At 39.5% G+C, this 21,189-nt stretch overlaps 1 protein-coding gene across 1 annotated transcript in view; it reads right to left on the bottom strand.

The window, feature by feature from the left end:
• Positions 1-21,189, bottom strand: part of EYS (eyes shut homolog) — a 950,400-nt gene that overhangs the window by 689,133 nt on the left and 240,078 nt on the right. The window contains exons 12-13 of the mRNA XM_050893740.1: positions 18,147-18,260; positions 16,130-16,252 (exon numbers count right to left, since the gene is read on the bottom strand). Of these exons, the coding sequence (XP_050749697.1) occupies positions 16,130-16,252; positions 18,147-18,260 (237 nt within the window). The remainder of the gene's footprint in view (positions 1-16,129; positions 16,253-18,146; positions 18,261-21,189) is intronic.

Here is a 21,189-nt window from a genome sequence, read left to right as displayed (position 1 = left end):
TAAATTACATATTTTAAAGGAATAAGTATGAACTACATTTGCAGATACGTTCTTTGTGTATTCTAGCATTACATCTCAACACTATAATTACTAGGATTATATGCCACATTTTAAAAACTATTTTAGAGATTTTATAATCTCAATAACAATAATAAAAATATTTCTCAAGGTTGCTTCCATGTTTAGATGAAAGAAGCCATTTCTGAGATCCCAACAGAAAACCACAAATTCACTCAACTGTTTCTTCATTTTTCTGCTTTTAAAGAGATTTAATCGAGTTGTAATTCAAATTAATTCAAATCTGAAACAACAAAAATACAGAAGACATATAGAGGACAATATTTAGAAGACAATATGATAGGTGGCTTATGAAAACAATTAACTCATTGGGCATATCAAAGAAAATCCACAGTCCCTCATCTCTCTATTGTGCACTGCATTAATTTAAAGCAACCTCTAGCCTGGTATAAATCATACTGAGATCTTTCTGATTCAAAATTGATCCAAAATCAAGGGACAACTGTAGAGATTAAGAGCTCCCATGAATACCAGAAGCTACTCCAGTGACAGAGAGGGAAAACTGTAGCTGTCACTGATGTGCGCGAGCAGAATGGTTGTTGGTATTCTACCCAGAAAATGCTGGAAGGATCCTTCTATCACTCAAATCAGATATATCAGATAGGTAATGCCTCCCAGGAATCTCAGTCTAAGGAGCTACTGAATTAAAGGATCACATGGGGTTTCTGGCATCCGCCTTGGACGACCAGAGCTCATACAATTATAGATTCATTGCAGTAATAAATGCATGGCTGGCAGATGGTGTCACCCAACAGTTTTGTCGTCCTTAACCGTATGAGGTTTTTTGAGCTAACAGGTAAAAATAGAATCTAGATAAAAATCAAACCCAATGGGCAGGAGAGAAAGTGATGAGAAGACAGAGGAAGGAAAAAAACACCCTCTTTGTACTATTTCTCTCAATTAATTAGAAAAGGCTTTAAGGGGAAGGAAGCAGAAGCCCATAGATAAGGATAATGATAGAATCTAGATAAGATTTAAAAAATATGTGGGAAATATTGCACACTCACAGATAATCTGCTGTATTTAATGATTCACTACAGATCGCAAATCCAGTAAAACCAGTTGAATGAAAGCTTAGGGTTTTATAGTTTGGGGTTTTTTTTTTTATTTGTGTTTTTAAAAAATATTTTAAATAAATAAAAGAACTAGCAGAATCCTTAAGAACACCGGACTTGGAGCGATAGGGTATTTAACTACCAAAACATCATTTTGGAAAGGAATCATCATTCAAAAATTACTATTGCATGAAAAAATTGCCAATAGCACGTTCAAAAATCTTTTAATTTTTGAACGTGCTATTGGCAATTTTTTCATGCAATAGTGGAAAAGGCAACTACAAACAGATTTTCTGGGATTTGATTCTAAGTAAAAGGGAGAAGTAGTCTCTGAATATGAAGAAAGGAATGTGAAGAACTTGGGTGAGAGCACTCAAGATCCATGGGAAGGGAGAGGAGAGGGGGGTGAACAACATAATAACAAAGGAATTCAGAAAAATTGCAAAGAATGCAGAAAATTCCTGATGTGAAACCTGATGAGGGGCTGAACTGAAGTAAAAAGGTAATTAAGAAAGTTGCTACTTTCTTTAAGTGCACCAGGACAAACTATCTTTTTGTGGGAGAAAGACACTGGGTATTAGGAGACCAACTTGGCGCTTCCTGGTTTTCAAAGGATGAAAATGCCCAACTAAAAACGAATAGGTCAGGTTACTAAGGATAACCTAAGAAGTACAGCATAAGTATGTACGCATGAAATCAGACCAGCAAAGGCACTGAGTAAGATGTAGCTATCATGGGATGGTCAGGGTAACACGAAATTATGCTGTAAGTACTTCAGCACTAGATGGAGGAAAGGTATGGTCTGCCATTCAGCGGAGAAGGATGGCTACTGATAATGATAATCATGCCAAATTGTTCAATGCTTCTTTTGCTTCAATCATCAGTAAAAAGGTCAGCTCCAAGCAGGTCGTTATCATAATTGATACCTATGATTAAAGGGCAAAACTTCAGTGTTGAATAGAGAAGGCAGGCTGGAGAATTGTCAGATGAGTTAGATGTTCAGATAGGCTGGTCTGATGAACTTCACCCTTGGGTACTGGCTGATAAAAACTCAATAGTTTTCTTTGTGAACTTGTGGAAGATAGGTAAAGTACCTGAAGACTCAATAAAGTCAGCCTTTAAAAAGGAGTAAAAGACAGAGCCATGAAATTATAGATCCATTTGTGTAATTTCAGTTCCTGGAGGAAATATGGGAAAAAGTTACTAACTGATTACTTGCAAGAACCTCTAAGTATAAAATAATTTATAAAAAATAAGCCTTATATAAGCAAACCTATTCCCTTGTACACTAGAGTTACAGGTCTTGTGGATAAAAAAAAAGTAGCATATGTCATACTCCTTGATTTCACTAATGTTTCTGCTGCTATCTCGTGTGAAATCCTAGTAATTGGACTATATATGAACTACAAGAGAATATTATCAGATGAGTAAAAATTGTTGGAAAGCCATATTCATACTTTAGTTATAATTATTAGTTATTTACTACCAAAATGGATTAATGAATTGCAGAGATTTTGCAAGAGGTCTACTGTCCATCTAGTTCCACTCAATTTTTTCAACAACAGTCTGGATGGTGGACAACAGAGCAAGCTTGTTGATGGCAACACAAAAAGGTACATTGGAGGACAGGATTAGAAGTCTTCATAAATTTTGACAAATTGGAGACAGTTTGAGATAACAAAAGTTATCCAATCAGAACAAGGGGAAGGTATCATAATACAGGAAATCACAAGTTAAGTAGTAACAAAACCCAGAATTTTGTTTCAAATCAAATAGTGTGCTGGGATATATAAAAAGGAACATAGCCAGTTAGAAGCATAAAGTAATCCTTCCATTCTCATCTAGCTGCAGTAAAGCTGCATTTGGAATGCTTTGCACTGTGCAGTGAGCTGCATTCAAGAAAAATGTGGACCAAATGAAGACAGTCCAGATGAGCATGTCAGGAATGACAAAGAACTCGAAAGCATGACTTCTTAGGATAAACAAAATGAATGGGGCTGTAAAGCCTAAATAAGGAAGATTTGAATAGAAATGTGATGACAATCATAAAATAAGAAAAGGCTTTTGCAAATGTCTTTAGTTCTCCATGTTCGTAGCAGGTAGGGTAGGAAGTAATGCATTTAAGCTGCAGTAAAAGTCAGATTAGACGATAAGGAACTCCTTCTAATCGTTAGTATAATAACACACTGGAAAGATTGCCTGAGGAAAATAAGGAATGGTGTTGGACTTATTTAAGGTGAGACATAGGTGAGAAATGACATACTATAGCATATGTGTTCTGCTGGGATGAAGATGGAATAGATGATCTTTAGTGTTTTATTCTAGTGTTACGATTATATAATTTACAGGGCACAGACACTGTTTATAATACTGAAGAAGGTCCAAAGGTTTTTATGTTCATGTTGTGAGTTGGATTGTCGGGAAATTTGCTTTGCCTCATGGTAGAGTAAAGGTCTTAAGTTACTTGGTGTGTCATAACAGAGCTCCCACTTCGGAACCTAGTGCTTCTATCCAAATCTGTGTCTCCACTCTGTCTCTCCATCAAAACACATTTCTGTATTAGTCAGATAAGACAGAGGTGAGTCCAGGCATGCAGTAGGCAAGAGAAGCAGAGTATAAAAATATTAACACTAGCACGCAGAGACAAACATATTCTTCATGCACACCATAAATGTACATGGTTAAAAATACAGAGGGATAGATGGAAAGTCCTACTCTTACAAAGAGAACAGTACAGCTTTTGGCACATTCAACCTATATTCACCCCTCAAATCTTTCTCGTGAGAAAATCATAATGAGACAAGTGAGCCATTTCATACTTCCCTGAGCCTCTTTTTCTGTAGGTGAATGTGAAAAGCCCTTACTCTATTATTTCAACACTGACTTTTAAACAGACTGCATTTCCACTCTCACTTCCTTTCCTGTATCTCCCTTCCACAGGAGAGCAAGCATATGCACTAACTGAAATCTTGTGATAACTTTTGTGTAGTTAAACAGTACATTTTTCAATGTACTGCAGGTCACTTCTGGTCACTTGCAGCTGCCAGATACAAGCAAAAAAAAGATATGTAGGTTATAGCTACTGAACTGTAGCTGAACTGTATGTGAGGGAACAACAAAAGTGATCTGAAAAGGACTGCTGAAGTCCCCAACATATGAGCCCTGTTGCAGTGCTGTGAGAAAAAAAAAATTCTCACATGTATTTAAAAAACAAAAAGGAATATTGATGTGTAAAATACCTCTGCATAAAACATTGACTACAATGTTCCATATTTAAAAATAAGTGGGAAGGATGCAGGAAAAGATACACAATTTATTCAACAACTGAAGAAAGCATGCTGTCGGCAAAGGCTTAAAGAGTTCCATCTGTTTCATTTAGAACAAACAAAAACAAGAAGTGACTTGATTACAGTGTCTAAGTGTCTTTACAAAGAGAAAATACTTGGGTAGCAAGAGGCTTTTTTATTTTGTGTAGAAAAGGTAATGAGACGCAATAGCTCAAAGTTGAAGACAAAAATTTAAATAAAATATTTAATATAAACTTCTAAATCTGATAGTGATTACTACTAGAAAAAAATGCCAGTCAAATTCTGGCTTCTCTTCATGCATTCAAATCAGGATTGAATGCTTTTGAATTCATTGTGTGCTTTAATCAAAACTAAGTAATTAGGTTCAGTACAAGGTGGTTAATGGGCAACATTAACTGCCTTCTGGTATACAGACCTAATGTAGAGCATACAACCAGCAATCTATGGGTTGTTAGAAGACTTCCAGAATAAATTCACTCATTCTGTAGCCTTCTGTGGGTCTTTCCTGGGAAAACATCAAGACAATTCTGCAAGCCAGATATATTTCTGTGACAGCAATAGCCCACTCCGAGGCAGCTAGGCTCTGTAGCATCATTGTCATCATGTGAAATGTGTATGTCCTGTCCTTGGAGGTTCTGGAGGTTCCTAGGAAAACTGGCTGTCATGTGCTGCTCTGCTGCTACCAGAGCAAATAATCTATGCAATTCTGTTTCTTGCCTGACTGCAAAAGTGCCAAGGAAAAAAATCTTCTTATAAAAGCTGTATAAACAGCTTTAAAAACATCACTCTGTATTTAACGCTTTTCCCCTCCTGCCTCAAGACTCCTCAGATCTGGGCAAGCAGTAGTCTCTGGTCAACCTACTGTTTAAGTGAAGTGAGTCAAGCTGTGGGGTAATGTCCCCATTATCACCAGTGCAGCCCTGTAGCCCCGTACGTATGGCATTGCCATTGCTAGCATCAGGCCACAGGTTTGGTGTCAAGCTAACGCAAAGGCCTCAGGACTTGACTAGCGGCCAGGTGGACCTTGCTTCATTTGTTCTAGTCATCCTTAATTTTGTAAATTGCATCATGTTATGCTTATTGTTAATAAACTGTATACAGGAATAACAAGTAGTTACACTGTATAGAATGAACTAATTATGACCCTAGAGCAAGGCTGCAGTGTGAAGGAGTACAGGGGAGAGAGCAGAGGCCTTGAAGGTGTGTTTGTAAGATGGTACTGGAGACTCCAAGGCTATTAACAGCTCACCTGTGGCCAGTTACTGGCAGTGAAGCAAACATAGGAGCTGGGCAAAAACAGTTTTAGGGATAACAAAATGGACAAAGAACAAATGCCTAGCATATGTAAAATGCCTCAAATATAGCAAAATCAGTACTTATAGGGAGTTGCAGAACTGAGAAAGAGGTGTAAAAAAAAAAAGGGAAAAAAAAGGATAAAAAAAAAAGAAAAAATCAAGAGAAAGAAGATGCCCAAAGAGTGAAGAAGGAAAAAAGTTAACAAAGTACTGAAGATGGCACTAAATATGGCTACTACTTAGTGTGGTCATACTAAAACTGATAGTGTAATACCTTTTATAGTATGGCTCTGTCAAAGAAGGGGGTGCCCAAAGGTAAATTGTTTCACTTGTTAAAAACACAGCCCAGTATATACTGGGAAATATAATTTAGTATCAAAATGTCTGGTACAATGCTAGTTGGTATTGCAAAGACAGTGTTGAACAACAGACATTTTCCCAACATCAATGATTTGGCGGATTTTTTTCAGAAGAGGAACCATCTGCTATAAAAAAACTAGAGAAAACCATTCTTATGTAAGATGTCACTTCCGTTTCTCAAATTCATTAACAGAGTATCTGGGAGGGATTGCAAATGTACACTAGGCAACTGGCTGGAGGCAGATTTTCTTATGTCAGAGTTCATTCACTGATTGCTTCTGTCATAACAGAAAATTTAGTCCTAACAGGTTAATTGAAGCAGTTATAATGAAAATCTTGTTGCAGTTGGAAATTCTGTCTTGATATCCGTATGTTATCCATATATATGTATACATATATAAAATATAGGTATGCATATATATGTATATCCATATGTCTGAAGGGGAAGAGCATCTTTGGTAATAGGCTTGCCAAGCTGGTGAAGAGGGCTTTAAACTAAAGTTGCTAGGGGAGGGGACCCTCAATCCATCCCACTCCTACCAGTTTGATGCCAGTGCCAACAATAGAAGCCCAGAGCCTGGAGAAGGATCACAGGTCAGCAGGAGAGCACCTGAAGAGCAGCACAAAGGAATTCCAGCCAGTAAGTCAGCTTCATCGGGGGCCCAACTTAAATGCCTCTGTGCAAGCGCACGTAGCATGGGGAATAAACAAGAGGAGTTAGAATAAACAAGTGCGCACACCTGCAGGGCTATGATCTTAATGGCATCACGGAGATGTGGTGGGACGGCTCCTATGACTGGAGTGTTGGAATGGAAGGATACAGGCTCTTTAGGAAGGGCAAGCAGAGGAGACGAGGAGAGGGTGTCATCCTCTATGTCAATGACCAGCTGGAGTGCATGGAGCTGCACCTGGGGATGGATGAGGAGATGACCAAGAGCCTATGGGTCAGGATTAAGGGGAGGGCAGGGAGAGGTGACATTATAGTGGGGGTCTGCTGCAGGCCACGTGACCAGGAAAAACGAGCAGATAAGGCCCTCTATGGACGGATAGGAGCAGCCTCACGTTCACAAGCCCTGGTCCTCATGGGGGACTTCAACCACCCCAATATCTGTTGGGGGGACAACACAGCGGGGCATAGGCAATCCAGGAGGTTCCTGGAATGTGTTGGTGACAACTTCCTTCTCCAAGTGGTAGAGGAGTCAATGAGGAGAGGTGCTATGCTGGACCTTGTTCTCACCAACAAGGAGGGGCTGGTGGGGAATGTGAAGCTCAAGCGCAGCCTTGGCTGCAGTGACCATGAAATGGTGGAGTTCAAGATCCTTAGGGCAGCGAGGAGGGTGCACAGCAAGCTCGCTACCCTGGACTTCAGGAGAGCAGACTTTGGCCTCTTCAGGGATCTGCTTGGGAGAGTACCATGGGATACAGCCCTGGAGGGAAGAGGGGCCCAAGAAAGCTGGTTAATATTCAAGGATCACCTCCTCCAAGCTCAGGAGCGATGCATCGCAACAAAGAGGAAGTCAGGCAAAAAAGCCAGGAGGCCTGCATGGAAGAACAAGGAGCTCCTAGACAAACTCAAATACAAAAAGGAAGCCTACAGAGGGTGGAAGCAAGAACAGGTAGCCTGGGAGGAATACAGAGAAATTGTCTGAGCAGCCAGGGATCAGGTTAGGAAAGCTAAAGCCCTGATAGAAGTAAATCTGGCCAGGGACATCAAGGGCAATAAGAAAAGCTTCTATAGGTACGTCAGTGATAAAAGTAAGACTGGGGAAAATATGGGTCCTCTCCGGAAGGAAACGGGAGACCTGGTTACCTGGGACATGGAGAAGGCTGAGGTAGTCAACGACTTTTTTCCCTCACTCTTCACTGGCAAGAGCTCCAGCCGCATCACCCAAGTCGCAGAAGGCAAAGGCAGGGACTGGGAGAATGAAGAACTGCCCACTGTAGGAGAAGATCAGGTTCGAGACCATCTAAGGAACCTGAAGGTGCACAAGTCCATGGGACCTGATGAGATGCATCCGCAGGTTCTGAGGGAACTGACAGACAAAGTTGCTAAGCCACTATCCATCCTATTTGAGAAGTTGTGGCAGTCTGGGGAAGTTCCCACTGCTACTGGAAAAGGGGAAACATAACCCCCATTTTCAAAAAGGGAAAAAAGGAAGACCTGGGGAACTACAGGCCAGTCGGTCTCACCTCTGTGCCCAGCAAGATCATGGAGCAGATCTTCCTGGAAACTATGCTAAGGCACATGGAAAATAAAGAGGCGATTGGTGACAGCAAGGTGGCTTCACTAAGGGCAAATTGTGCCTAACAAATTTGGTGGCCTTTTATGATGGGGTTACAGTGTTGGTGGATAAGGGAAGAGCAATGGACATCATCTACCTGGACTTGTGCAAAGCATTTGACACTGTCCCACATGACATCCTTGTCTCTAAATTGGAGAAATATGAATTTGATGGATGGACCACTCGGTGGATAAGGAGTTGGCTGGATGGTCATACTCAAAGAATTGTGATCAACTGCTCGATGTCCAAGTGGAGACCAGTGATGAGTGGCGTTCCTCAGGGGTCAGTATTGGAACCAGCACTGTTTAACATCTTTGTTGGCGACATGGACAGTGGGACTGAGTGCACCCTCAGCAAGTTTGCTGATGGTGTGGTTGACATGCTGGAGGGAAGGGATGCCATCCAGAGGGACCTTGACAGGCTTGAGAAGTGGGCCTGTGCGAACCTCATGAAGTTCAACAGGGCCAAGTGCAAGGTCCTGCACATGGGTCGGGGCAATCCCAAGCAAAAATACAGGCTGAACGATGACTGGATTGAGAGCAGCCCTGAGGAGAAGGACTTGGGGGTGTTGATTGACGAGAAGCTCAACATGACCCAGCAATGTGCATTTGCAGCCCAGAAAGCCAACCGTATCCTGGGCTGCATCAAAAGAAGCATGACCAGCAGGTCGAGGGAGGTGATTCTCCCTCTCTACTCCGCTCTCGTGAGACCCCACCTGGAGTACTGCGTTCAGCTCTGGGGCCTCCAACATAAGAAGGACATGAACCTGTTGGAGCGAGTCTAGAGGAGGGCCACGAAGATGATCAGAGGGCTGGAGTGCATCTCCTATGAAGACAGGCTGAGAGAGTTGAGGTTGCTCAGCCTGGAGAAGCCTTCCAGTGCCTAAAGGGAGCCTACAAGAAAGTCGGAGGGCGACTTTTTACAAGGGCATGTAGTGATAGGACAAGGGGTAATGGCTGTAAACTGCAAGAGGGTGGATTTAGATTAGATGTAAGGAAGAAGTTCTTCCCTGTGAGGGTGGTGAGGCCCTGGAACAGGTTGCCCATAGAAATTGTGGATGCCCTCTCCCTGGAAGTGTTCAAGGCCAGGTTGGATGGGGCTTTGAGCAACCTGATCTAGTGGAAGGTGTCCCTGCCCATGGCAGGGGGGTTGGAACTAGATGATCTTTAAGATGCCTTCCAACCCAAACCATTCTATGATTCTATGAGTCTGTTTTTACTGGTGCACTCAGCTGTAAAAAGTAAAAATTGTGATCACTGTGCTGGCATATTACTGTTCATAGTATGATGTCATCCATGACCTTAACTGTTTAGAATATAAATAGAAAACACATGCAAAGAAAAGGAGAAAAAAGAAATAGTTTATAGAAAAAGTATGGAGTTAAGTAAAAATTTGCTTGATTTCCCACAGTAAGTCAGGAAGACTTAGAATTTCAGCTATGTTTTCCAGAGTCTTCTGTGTGTGCTTTATCACTGTATGAGCTTTTCTAGACATAATTGATTTTCATTTTTTATTTTATAAGGCTTCCCAGCAACTGACAACTTTTTTTTTTAATTGAAAAACAAGCCTATTCATAGTAAATTATTATGTTCCAATTTATCTAAAATTAATTAAAGACACAGTCACACACATTATGTAGAACATATAATGTATGTTCTACATACATTATATTATGCATGACAATTGGAATCACTATTGAAAATACCCCATTATATCTAAAATAAAGGAGATTATAAACTGAAATACAAAAATAATCTCATAACACCTCCAGTAGAGCCATGATAAAGAAAATCCCATATAAACTAATTAAATTTTTGATTGAACAATTAACTTATCTTTTGTCAGATGGTTCCAACTGTTGCTATTCACCTTCTAATCTAAACAAATCATGCTTAGTATTTGCAGTTGGAAAACTATTGGAGAAATGTGCCATTTGATTTCTCAACCAAAAAAAGAGACTTTGCTTATTTTTTAGATGACTGGAAAAAATATTGCTACTGAACTATCATTGATTTGTTTTTCTTTCATGCAATTCAATAGTTTTTATGTATTAGTTTATCAGCATTTTTATGTAACGTAATTTGCAGCATGATGAAACTTAAACAGACTTTTCTGCACTCTACTGGTCTTTTTTTTTGCACTCAGTGTTCTAACCTGAATTCCTTTCAGGGGAAGCAGGTACATTTGCACGTGACGTGACGATAAACATTCTCCAACAACCACAGAAATACATATTGAATAAATTTCCATATATGCATAAATAGTGTTTATGTTCCAGCATGTTAAGTTTGCATGCCCAACTGTGGGAAGCCTGCCCTCGGCAGCGTGCCTTCTGTTGCTGAAAACCAGCAGCCCATCGGCACTGTCCCAGCTAAGCAGGGGGAAAGGCAGTCAGCCTTTCGCTCTCATGCTACCATGGACCCACTATGAGTCAGAGCTCTGCTGGCCAGGAGCTGAGGGAACCATCCCGCCCTCTTCAGTCTTCAGCTTCCTGGTTTTGGGTTGGTTTGAAAAACCTTAGTGCTTTGACTAGAGATCAGACACAGGCATGTTGTTTATATGAACTCAGTCATTAGGGCACATGAGAGAAAAGAATACCTGGCTTTTGGGCTGCTTCTGTAAGGGCCATTGATGTGGAACAATAATCTGATGCATGAGATGCAAGCGAGACTGAGTATCTGTGTGACTCTAAAGATAGGTAAGCACCAATAGATGTCTCAGGCCAATTCTTTCCTTTGAATTGTTGAGGACAGGACTGGAGACAATTAGCGTGGAATGGAGGATGGAGTGACTCAATTTTAAATTGTGCAGTCGTCCTGATGTTAACTAAAACCCTCTGGGTCAGCCAAAAGCTGCCTAAAATAGAACAGCTTTTGCAGGCTTACTGAAAACAAAGCTTAGAAAACCATAGAAAAAGAAGGCACAGGAAAAGGTTTTTGAAAGCACCAAAAAAGGTATCACCTTTTGCCTCATGATGGAGTGAGTTGAGCTAGAAGACACTGCACATCCTTTTATAATTTTGGTTTACAAATGTTCAGTGTTGCAGGGACTACTTGTTTAGCCACAATAGCTACTACTAAAGCTCATAGTATGAGACAAGCCAGAGGAAATTATATAGATTTCATCTTCAGAAAGCATATTAAAAAGTTTGCAAATTTATTTAGTCTGCTGTGTAAAGCCTAAAGACTTATTTAAGTCAACATGTGACTGATGGTAGATTTTGACTGTTGATTCATACTGCCTCATGGTAATGATAAACATGAATGAGACACAGGCAAAACCTAAACCAAGGATCATGTTACACATAGAGAATTCATATGGACCACGATATAAGTGAGGAAGCCAGATTAAGAATCTCATGCATATAAATTACAACAAAATTCGGTGCTAAGTGCTAAAGTAAAAATCACTTTGGAATCATGTTTCTTCTGCCCAGCGTTCACTGGTGTCACCTTCTAAGCATAGGGATTGTTTCTACGCTCAGGCACATGTGCACAGTTTTGAAATCCATTTAATTAATAATCTCTTCTAAAATTTAAAATAGGCAAAGGATTTACAATGGACAAAATATAATCCCATCACTTATTCGGGATTAAAAAAGCATGCCTTCTCATCCTAGAACACTGACTTACAAAATTCTTGGGTTCCAGTGACTTACACTACCAGAGAAAATCCACCCAAATAATGAAAACAGTCAGTAACCAACACCTCGTAAAATTGCCTCCTCCTTCTGTATCACTGGAGAACTCCATACTAGCTCACCTGATTGATGCTTTGATTCAAGGTGTCTTACTACTTAAGGAACTAAAGGTGTCCTATGGTTCAGTATTAAAATTCCCTACTTCACCTATCTTCAGGTTCTGTTAATGCCCAGAATTAACTAGTCTGGATGTGCTGAGCAAGTCTTTTTCTAATTTTTGAGGCTTGCCAGGTTAACAGACCTGGACTGCCTTTACCTATCTCAACTGCCAGATGTTCTTGAAACCCCTCTAATTGACAGAATCGAATAAAACATTGTGAGGGAAGGAGGTGGCAGTGCCACCATCTATTTGTCCAGTAGCTCTTTGCTATGGGATAATTACAGTGATCCTGTGTATGCTGACTCCCACAAGAGGGCATTTGAGAGCAAGCTTTGATTTAATAGAGAGAAAAAAAGAAAGTCTTTTCCTTGTCTTTCTCAGGAGCTGCTTCTCCCTGTCTGCCTATCTTGCTCAGAGTAAAGGAAACTCCATGCAGCAGGTTGCAAAGCTGCCAGTGCTCAGGTGCTCACTCTTTTAACAATAAAAACTGCACTTGGGAGCAGAAGCTGCAAGAAGACTCCCCGCTCCTCTCAGGACTCTCTCAGGTGTTTTGGGTGTTCCTGTCCTGCTGGCTTTCCTCAGCAGGAGAAAGCTGCTCCCTCCATTCAGGCCTGCTCCCTGCTGCACACACAGTATTGCCTCTTCCTGGCTCTGCTCCCGGGGAAGGAACAAGCTCCACTGCCTGTGGAACACCACATCCAAGGCTATTCAAACAGGCAGCTGTCTCCCTCCTGTCCAACGCTGCCCTTCCAGCAGACGGTTCATGCACGAGGCATGCGACACGAAAGCGGAGTGATGCTGCCAGGCACAGAGCTAGTAAACAGCAAGACAAGCAAACAACTAGGCCTAAGACAGTTTTTGTACCCGACCAGCTCAGATGCTAAAGCTAAACTTTATTTGGAAATACCTTTTAACATGCTAGGAAAACAAAAATGCGTTTGAAAAAAATTTAAAAGAAAAAATCAGCCCTATACATTTACTGGACTTTTTCAAATTTCACTTCCTTCATCAAGTCTCATCAGAAAAATACAAGATGTGATTGACAGGGAGTTAGCAGATCTGTTGATGAAATTTCTAACTTGTGCCTCCGTGTAGTCAGAGCTAACTGTTGTAGCCCAGTAAATATAATTTCTGCCCTCAGCAGGGGGATGCCCCGGCTGTGCGCTGACCCGGCAGTGCAGGGGCTCTGCCTTGCCGTGGCCTGAGCTGGGCATCGCTGGTTTAACCCCTGCGCTGGGGCCAGTGACTGCTGCCTCCCCAGCTCCAGCTTCAGCTCTGCGGGTGGCCCCACTGGGGACGGGGTGACACCCCCCGCTTGTCACTGCCTGACAAACCATAGCCCTTTGTGTGCCTGGGGCTGGGGGAGCTGGGAGCCACTACCAGACTGCAGCTGGCAGTGCAGGAGAAGGATACAGGCTGGATGAGAAAATGTATAAAAATAACCCCAACTGGACCCCTGACTAAGGAGGAAGAAACCCCCACCAGGAACATCATCTTTGTCTTGGGAAAGGGCTCAAGATGCTAATGACTAAAGCCTAAACTCCCCCACTCCTTGAGAAGACTGAAACTGTCGGTCACTGGAAAGTTGAACATAACACCAAAGAAAATGGGTAGATATTAATAAGTTTTCCGGTGTAACAGTTTTGACTGTGCTGTTAATGGCACTTTTCTACATTTATTATATAATATGGATTTCTACACTGCTTCAATATTAACTGGATAAACAAAAAAATCCTGTATATACACTATGATTCCTTTTGCCCTTAAAAAGGTTTTGAGTGTATCACTTATTATGGCAATATCTTCTTGGGCCATTTACATCAGTCCTAGAACTCAGAAGGACATGGAACATTCTTTTACCACTGTTTGCTTTTCTTAGAAGGTAGAAGCTCAAATATTCAGTATTTTGCGTCAAAGACTCTTTCTAGGGAGGCTGAAACAGTTGTTGGAAGGCCTGGAGAGAGCAGACCCAATGACATTCACAATGGCTTACTGTGCATTTATTATGCAAATAGCATGAGCACAGATGAAAATGTTCAGTGTAATCAGGAGGATCCTTATCCCCACTTCCAATTCCAGTCAGTAGACTGGCTGATTTGTTTTCTTGTGGGAGCTGTCCTGTCTCACAAAAAAACCCCAATATGAAGTGAGATCAATAGCACATTCATGATGAAAAGTCTCTCACACAGGAGATGCAGGAAAAAATAGAGCCTTTTCATAATGGCCTATTATGCAGTCATGTGAACTTCTATGACTTCAACATAGGCCTCAAGGTATCCATTAAAATCTGCCCATAAGTCACTGGTAACTGTTTTACTGTTGACAGATCTTGACTCCTTTTTGTCTTGGAATGAACAGATACATTATTGGCAAACTGTTTGCATCAGTATGAATCTAGGATAAAGTGTTCCTCCTAAGGAGAACATACCCTCTTCCAGGCTGCCTTGGTGACACCCACACATTAGTTTATAGTTCTGGTTCTGTAATGTGGATTCCATCATATCCCAAAGTAGTGTAGCTGTATTTTCAAAGGAACAGCTTTTCCTGCATGACCTAGTTCAAACTGACTGCTTGCAATCTACTACAGAAAAGTTAGATGTTTCCCATTTTGATCCTTGCAGTATAGCAGTAAGTTTTTAAAGCTCCTTTTAAAATTATTGCATTAAAAATGCTTCTATTTATATGAACAAATACTTTTTAATCACCTCCATTATTTTCAGGATGGACACAGAATAGGCATATAATATGCAAACTCATGACAGCAAAGCCGGTTATCAGAGAAAAAAGGGGGATATGATCCTGTAGGAAATACAAATAGAGCATATCTTAGTTTTGTAATGCTGAATAATATTAGAATATGTTGGCACGAATCAAGCAAAATCACAGACGTCTGTGGGAACTGACGTATTATCGCTTTCACAGATTCTAAATCTCCGTGTATCATCTTACATTCCTTATGTCCCATCTGCCTATTTTTAACCATTGACAAAATATGTATGAAGTGCTCCTAAACTGGATGTCACTGGTGTTACTATCAACCTGAAATGCTCTATTTACTTCTAACTTAATTTTGCCTCCTCATCCTTCACTGCTCTATTTGCTTCTTTAACTTTTCATTTCTCCACAATAGATCTCTCTCATTTTTTTCTTTCCTCTCCATTGGTCACCACAGATTTTGAGCTCTCTGTACATATCTGTTTAGCTTTTTATTACAACACCCACTAACTGTGTATGATTTCTGAGACTGCCACTGCTTGTCTTCCTGTTACTGCTTATGACTAATGCTGCTCCATTTGCCTCTCTGAAATCAGCAGCTGAAAGTCACTGTGTTCCAGTCCCTGACATCACAGCATATTAGTTGTTAAGATGGCATATTTTTTGAGACAGTTTTATTGATTTCCTCATGATCCTGTTAGCTGCTTCTGGCAGAAAGTAGGGCCATGAAGACTGCTCCTGATGCAAGAGCTATTTTCTTAAACCTGTTAGACACACAAATAATTGTGCAATTTACAAGCTATTTATCATAAGGATCTGACGGCATCATTCTTGAAGAGAACAGTGTCCTCTTGCTAAAACTATATTCTCCTTTCTATCTCAGTCAAGCATGGCTGTGATACGATCTTCTGCAGACAAACAGCACCAGCTATAGCTATCATTGCTCACCTATTTTTCATAGACTAGGTGTTTTTTGAACACTTTTTTCCCTAGGCAAAATACAGTTTTGCTTTCCATCTATTAATCAAACAGCATACATGCTGCTTTCAATTTTTATCATATTAGTAAGGAAATTAAAGCAGATTATCAATAACACAGAACACTGAGTTGAATTTATTTTTATTAATGCTAAAACACTGAACAAAATGCAATTAAAAAGAGTTTGTTTTAATTTCAGAAAAGGAAATAAAAAGTTTAACTATTTAATGTCTTTTCCAATGTTAAAGTAAATCTTACCAGTGAATCCTGGAGGACAAACACAACTGTAGTCTGCAACCAGGTCTAAACAAGTTGAATTGCTTTTACAGAAGCCATAAGTGCACTCATCAAAGTTGATTTCACAGTTCAGACCTTCAAATCCTTGGTTGGAAAAAAATAGAGAGCTATGTATTATTCAGCTATATCTGTGCCTTCTTTTCTAAATGATGTCTTTGAGTTGCTTTTTCTAAAAAAATAAATTGTTTTCAATTTACTCTTGTAATAAAATTATCTTGGAGTCTTATTGAAAGATCTTTCTAAAAGCTTTTTCTGCTCTGTCATTAATAGGAAAATACATTTGACTATTAAATATACTTTAAAAGGAGCTAATAATTGAAAGCACAAATTTAGGATTCAGTATTTTCATTAATCTAGTTGAACTTTTTGTTTAGCAGAGACTTAAGAATTGATATACATTCTGCCATTTTGAGAACATTGCAGACGAAGATAAGTGATGCTGGGATTTGGACATCTGATTATAGTTTTAAAAATCAACTCTCAAATAGTTACTTCTCTACTTTTTCTCTATTTGTTTCTTGTGTCATAGTGACTTTTAGCAAACTCAGAAGTCCAACAGTGGTTTTTTGTACTTGAAATTGCTGGAGAATCTCCATTCCAATATCTGACATTTTACGCTCTTGTAAATGTAGTCTAATTCATGGTCATGCTATAAAATGACTATCATTAGTGCTGTCACAGGCCATGGCTGCAGGAAGACCATGACTAATGCTAAGCTATCAGCACCCTCAGCACAAGGCATATTCCCATAATTTCTCAAACTGACCATGGAACCAATTTCCACTGATCCCTAAGTCATAAAACTTTAGAATTACCCTTAGTTCATTAATAACGTATACAGTAACAGTTCTCATTTGCATGTAGAGTTTAATCAGACCCATGTCTCACAAATAGCAAGTAAGCCACAAAATTATCAACGTGGATGCCAAGATTTATTTTTCTATAAGCTGGTCAGGCAGACTAAACAGCAGAATGATCTTTTCCAAGCTTAATTTTCAACTGCCTTCCAGTATCTGTTTTGGCTTCTAATTTAAGCTAACTAATGATGGAGGCTGTACTAATGAGAATTATTTGTAGCAATTTCATCTTCTGTGGTGTGTTTCTGAACTTATCATCACGACTAGAATGCTTGTATTAATATGTAAATACCTGAAATAGTGTAAGCTATGAAATCAACTCACCATCAGTCCACACTTACAGAATAGCACTATTTGAAGATTAAAATCAAACAGGTATAAGAAAGTTTAAAATGCAGAAACAAAATACCAGGTTATAAATCAGAACCTTGACTTTAACTAAAAATCCAATTTAAAAAAACCATACAAATATTCAGAAGAAACCCAGTTGTGAAAGTATTTTAGAAAGACACTGTAATTTTAAATGTTTTAAAGCATTTTAGTTTTTCCTTTAACTACTTTTTTCTTGAAACTGCTCATTTGTTCATACACTTCTGATAACACTAAGCAGTGTGCATTTTTAAAGAAACAGACCAAAAGTGCTGAAAATCACATAATTATTGTCCGTGACAGTTTTAATAGATTTTTGTACTGAAGATATATTACAGTCATTATTATGGCCATTGTAATTTGCTTGCTATGCTCAGTCATAAAGCTGCAAGTTAGTACATCAGGATAAAATATTTTCTTTGTAAGTTTATTGATTACATTTTCTGTGGATTTCACATACTGCTTGTTTGTGTTTTCTCCACTCCTTCAGACTTTGCTAAAATCATGAGGTTCTGTCTGAAAAAAGTAGCACTTACAAGTATATCTGTCTCCATTCTTGATGAGCATGATTGTTTTATTGGGTGCCTTGGTGGACAAAGATGCAAATAAGACTTCAGAAAAGAATTAATAACTTTCATAGAAAGGAAATTTTAACAATGGGTTTGAAGACTGTCAAGAAGATGTTTTCCAGACTGCAGGCAATTTTGAAAATTGTCAAAGATAATAAAAATAAATTATTTTGAACAACTTACCTTCAGGGCAAAAACAATCATAGCTGTTGACATCGTTCTGACAGACAGCACCATTCAAGCAGGGAGCTGAATCACACTCATTCATTTTTATTTCACAGTTCTGGCCTGAAAAACCTGCAAAGGAAGCAGGTTAAACTTTGATTTTCTTCATCTTTATGCATACTATTAACATGAAACTTTTATTCCAAATGTTGTTCTGTAATTAAAACTAAGAGGTGTTACAATCCATATTCCCCTGAAAAAGGAAGCTGGAAGTCAGAGCTTCTGTATTTTATTTACAAAGAATTAAATTTCACTCATTTCTTATTCAATATGACAAATACATATCTTTATTGCTGGAATAAAGCAATAAATGAAGTAGAAAGTACTTCCAGAAAGTAAGAAGACATTCATAGCAGTATGCAAACAACATACAGATTTTCAAGTGTTTTGCTTGTATTAGAGTCACTTTAGTATTTTTATGATACCTTTTTTGAATTTTGCCATGTTAATATAAGAGAGAGTACATCAATTATCTCTCATCCATTGTCTGGTGCTTTCTACTGTGGAGAGGAGCAGTAAAAAAATACAGAGTACACATACATTGAGGCGTAACAAACACATGCCATACAAGTCAGGTCTTCAGCATGTGTGAAGTGCACAGCTTAACTACAATAGATGAGGATGCTGTATATGTTGCTAAAAGAAGGAAAGCAGACATCATTGAAACAAAAATCCAAAGACTGATGAAACTTACAAAAGGAAAGGGTAACTCAATTTTCTCATTTCTTACAGGTACTTTGACACAGTGTACTGGGTGCAGGTGCCCAGGCACTGGCAGCAGGGGGCTGCAGGGCGGCCTCTGTGAGGAGAGGCCGGGGCTGCCCCGTGCTGGACACAGCCAGTTCCAGCCGGCTCCAACTGACCCACCGCAGGGCACAACCGGGCCCAGCAGCCAAGGTGGTGGCGCCTCTGGGCAAGCTTATTTAGGAAAGGGCAAAACACTGCACAAGTAGAATGAGGAGTAAGGAGGGGAAAAAGAGTGAGAAACAATCCTGTGAGCACCAAGGTCAGAGAAGAAGGAGGGGAGGAGGTGCTCCAGGTGCCTGTGGAGAGGACCATGCCAGAGCAGATATCCACACTGCTGCCCGTGGAGGACCCCACACTGGAGCAGGTGGATCTGCCCTGAAGGGAATGTGGCCCATGGAGAGCCCACACAGGAGGAGGGGAAAAGTGTGAGGAGGAAGGAGCAGCAGAGAGGAGCTGTTATGGACTGACCACAACCCCCATTCCCCATCCCCCTGTGCTGCTTGGGGTGGGAAGGAGGTAGAGGAGTAGGGAATGAGGGAGTGAAGTTGAGCCTCGGGAAAAAAATAAGGACGGGGATGGTGTTGTTTTAATTTGTCTGTGTTTCTCACTATGCAAACTTACATTAATTGGCAATAAATTAAACCAATAGTCCCCAATTTGAGTCTATTTTACCTGTGAGAGTAACTGCTAGGTGATCTCCCTGACTTTGTCTCGACCTGTAAGCTTTTTCATCTTTTCTTCTCCCCCCATGCTGGTGAGAAGGCAGAGTGAGAGAGCAGCTGGGTGGGGGTCTGACAGCCAGCCAAGGTCAACCCACCACACATCTATAGCTTTGTTCTATGTTAATTCCAAATATCACCACTAATCTTTACACAACCATTAGCACATTCAGTTTGATTGGAAGAAGAAAATAAATCATATCTTCATTGTTACTAAAATAAAAAAAAAATCCATATATAAAATTAAAGTATTCCTGTTGAATGTTTTTCTTCTCTTCTTCTGTTCAGTTTCTTTCCATGTACCTTAGTGTAATTATTCGAATGGAGAAGAAGCATTCTTTTTTATATTAGGTTCCCAGGACATGAATTGCAAAAGATATATAGTGAAAGCATGCCACATTGTTAAACAAATATTTATTTATGTAAAGCAAAAAATTCCCAACTTTTCTATTTTCTTAAAAAATGATTTTTAAAACTACCAACTAAAAATAAATCAATAAATTAAAACAATTACAGATGTTAGGAAAGACAGATGATTTTACATATTTCCTTCCTATGTTTATGTCATCTTTAAAGTCTCTGAACCTTATTTCTTTTAGAAAACAAATTCAAAAGCCTTCAGAATCATCATGAAATGTCAATCTATGATGCATTTGTGACTGCCAGAAAAAATAATTTGTATAGAGTTGATATTTGTGTCAGCAAAATAGCAACAAATGCTGATAAATAATGGAGTGTCCCAATGCGATCAATGTGTGAGTTCTTTTCCCTCTTTCTTGCAGAATTTATTTATGAATTCTAATATATGGTTGGGTTCTCACATAAGATACAGACCACAACCTGCACAGAATACAAGAGAAGTCAGATATCAGACATGCTTTCAAAGAATCTCCTTTTCAGTCTTGTCTTAGACTGAACTTTTTTAGAAGGCACCACACAATCATCACTATTTGGATTATTCTGGATTATTTGGTATCGTCTATTTCCCATGATTCTACCTAACTATCAAAGAAAATGTATATAATCCATAGTAGTTAATATATTGATGGTAAAGGGTACAAATCATGCAGATTATTATGAGGTAAACTGTAATTCCTGTGTTCATTTCACAGATATAATTTACCAGCACTGCTAGCTATGCTGTTGTATTTGAAAATAAGATTAGTCCTTACTTTTTGAGAGGATACATTACTAAACATTAATGATAAAAGTATCATCCAGGGAAGAGATTTTTGGTTAAGAACACATTATTTTGCCCAAAAGCTTTCTTCCTGAAGAGAAACATTGTTTCCACTTGCAGATGCAACAAAAGGAAAACAAGCAGTGCTGTTCGGGTTGAAGCATTTTTAAGGGCAAACCAGGGAACTCCACGCTGTCCCTTCCAGGTTAGTTTTTTGTCACTCTGTTGCATTGTGGAACTGGCCTCAATAACCTAGGATGTTCCCACTTGTCCTAAGTTCCAATGAGCTTTATTTTCCCACCACTTGGATATTTGATAACAGACTTCATTTTCCAAAAAGTGGAAGTATTGTAAA

The sequence above is a fragment of the Gymnogyps californianus genome, chromosome 3, assembly GCF_018139145.2.
Source record: "Gymnogyps californianus isolate 813 chromosome 3, ASM1813914v2, whole genome shotgun sequence".
Classification (NCBI taxonomy): domain Eukaryota; kingdom Metazoa; phylum Chordata; class Aves; order Accipitriformes; family Cathartidae; genus Gymnogyps; species Gymnogyps californianus.
The sequence above is the reverse complement of the archived record's forward strand: the minus strand, read 5'-3'. Positions and strand labels throughout refer to the sequence as shown.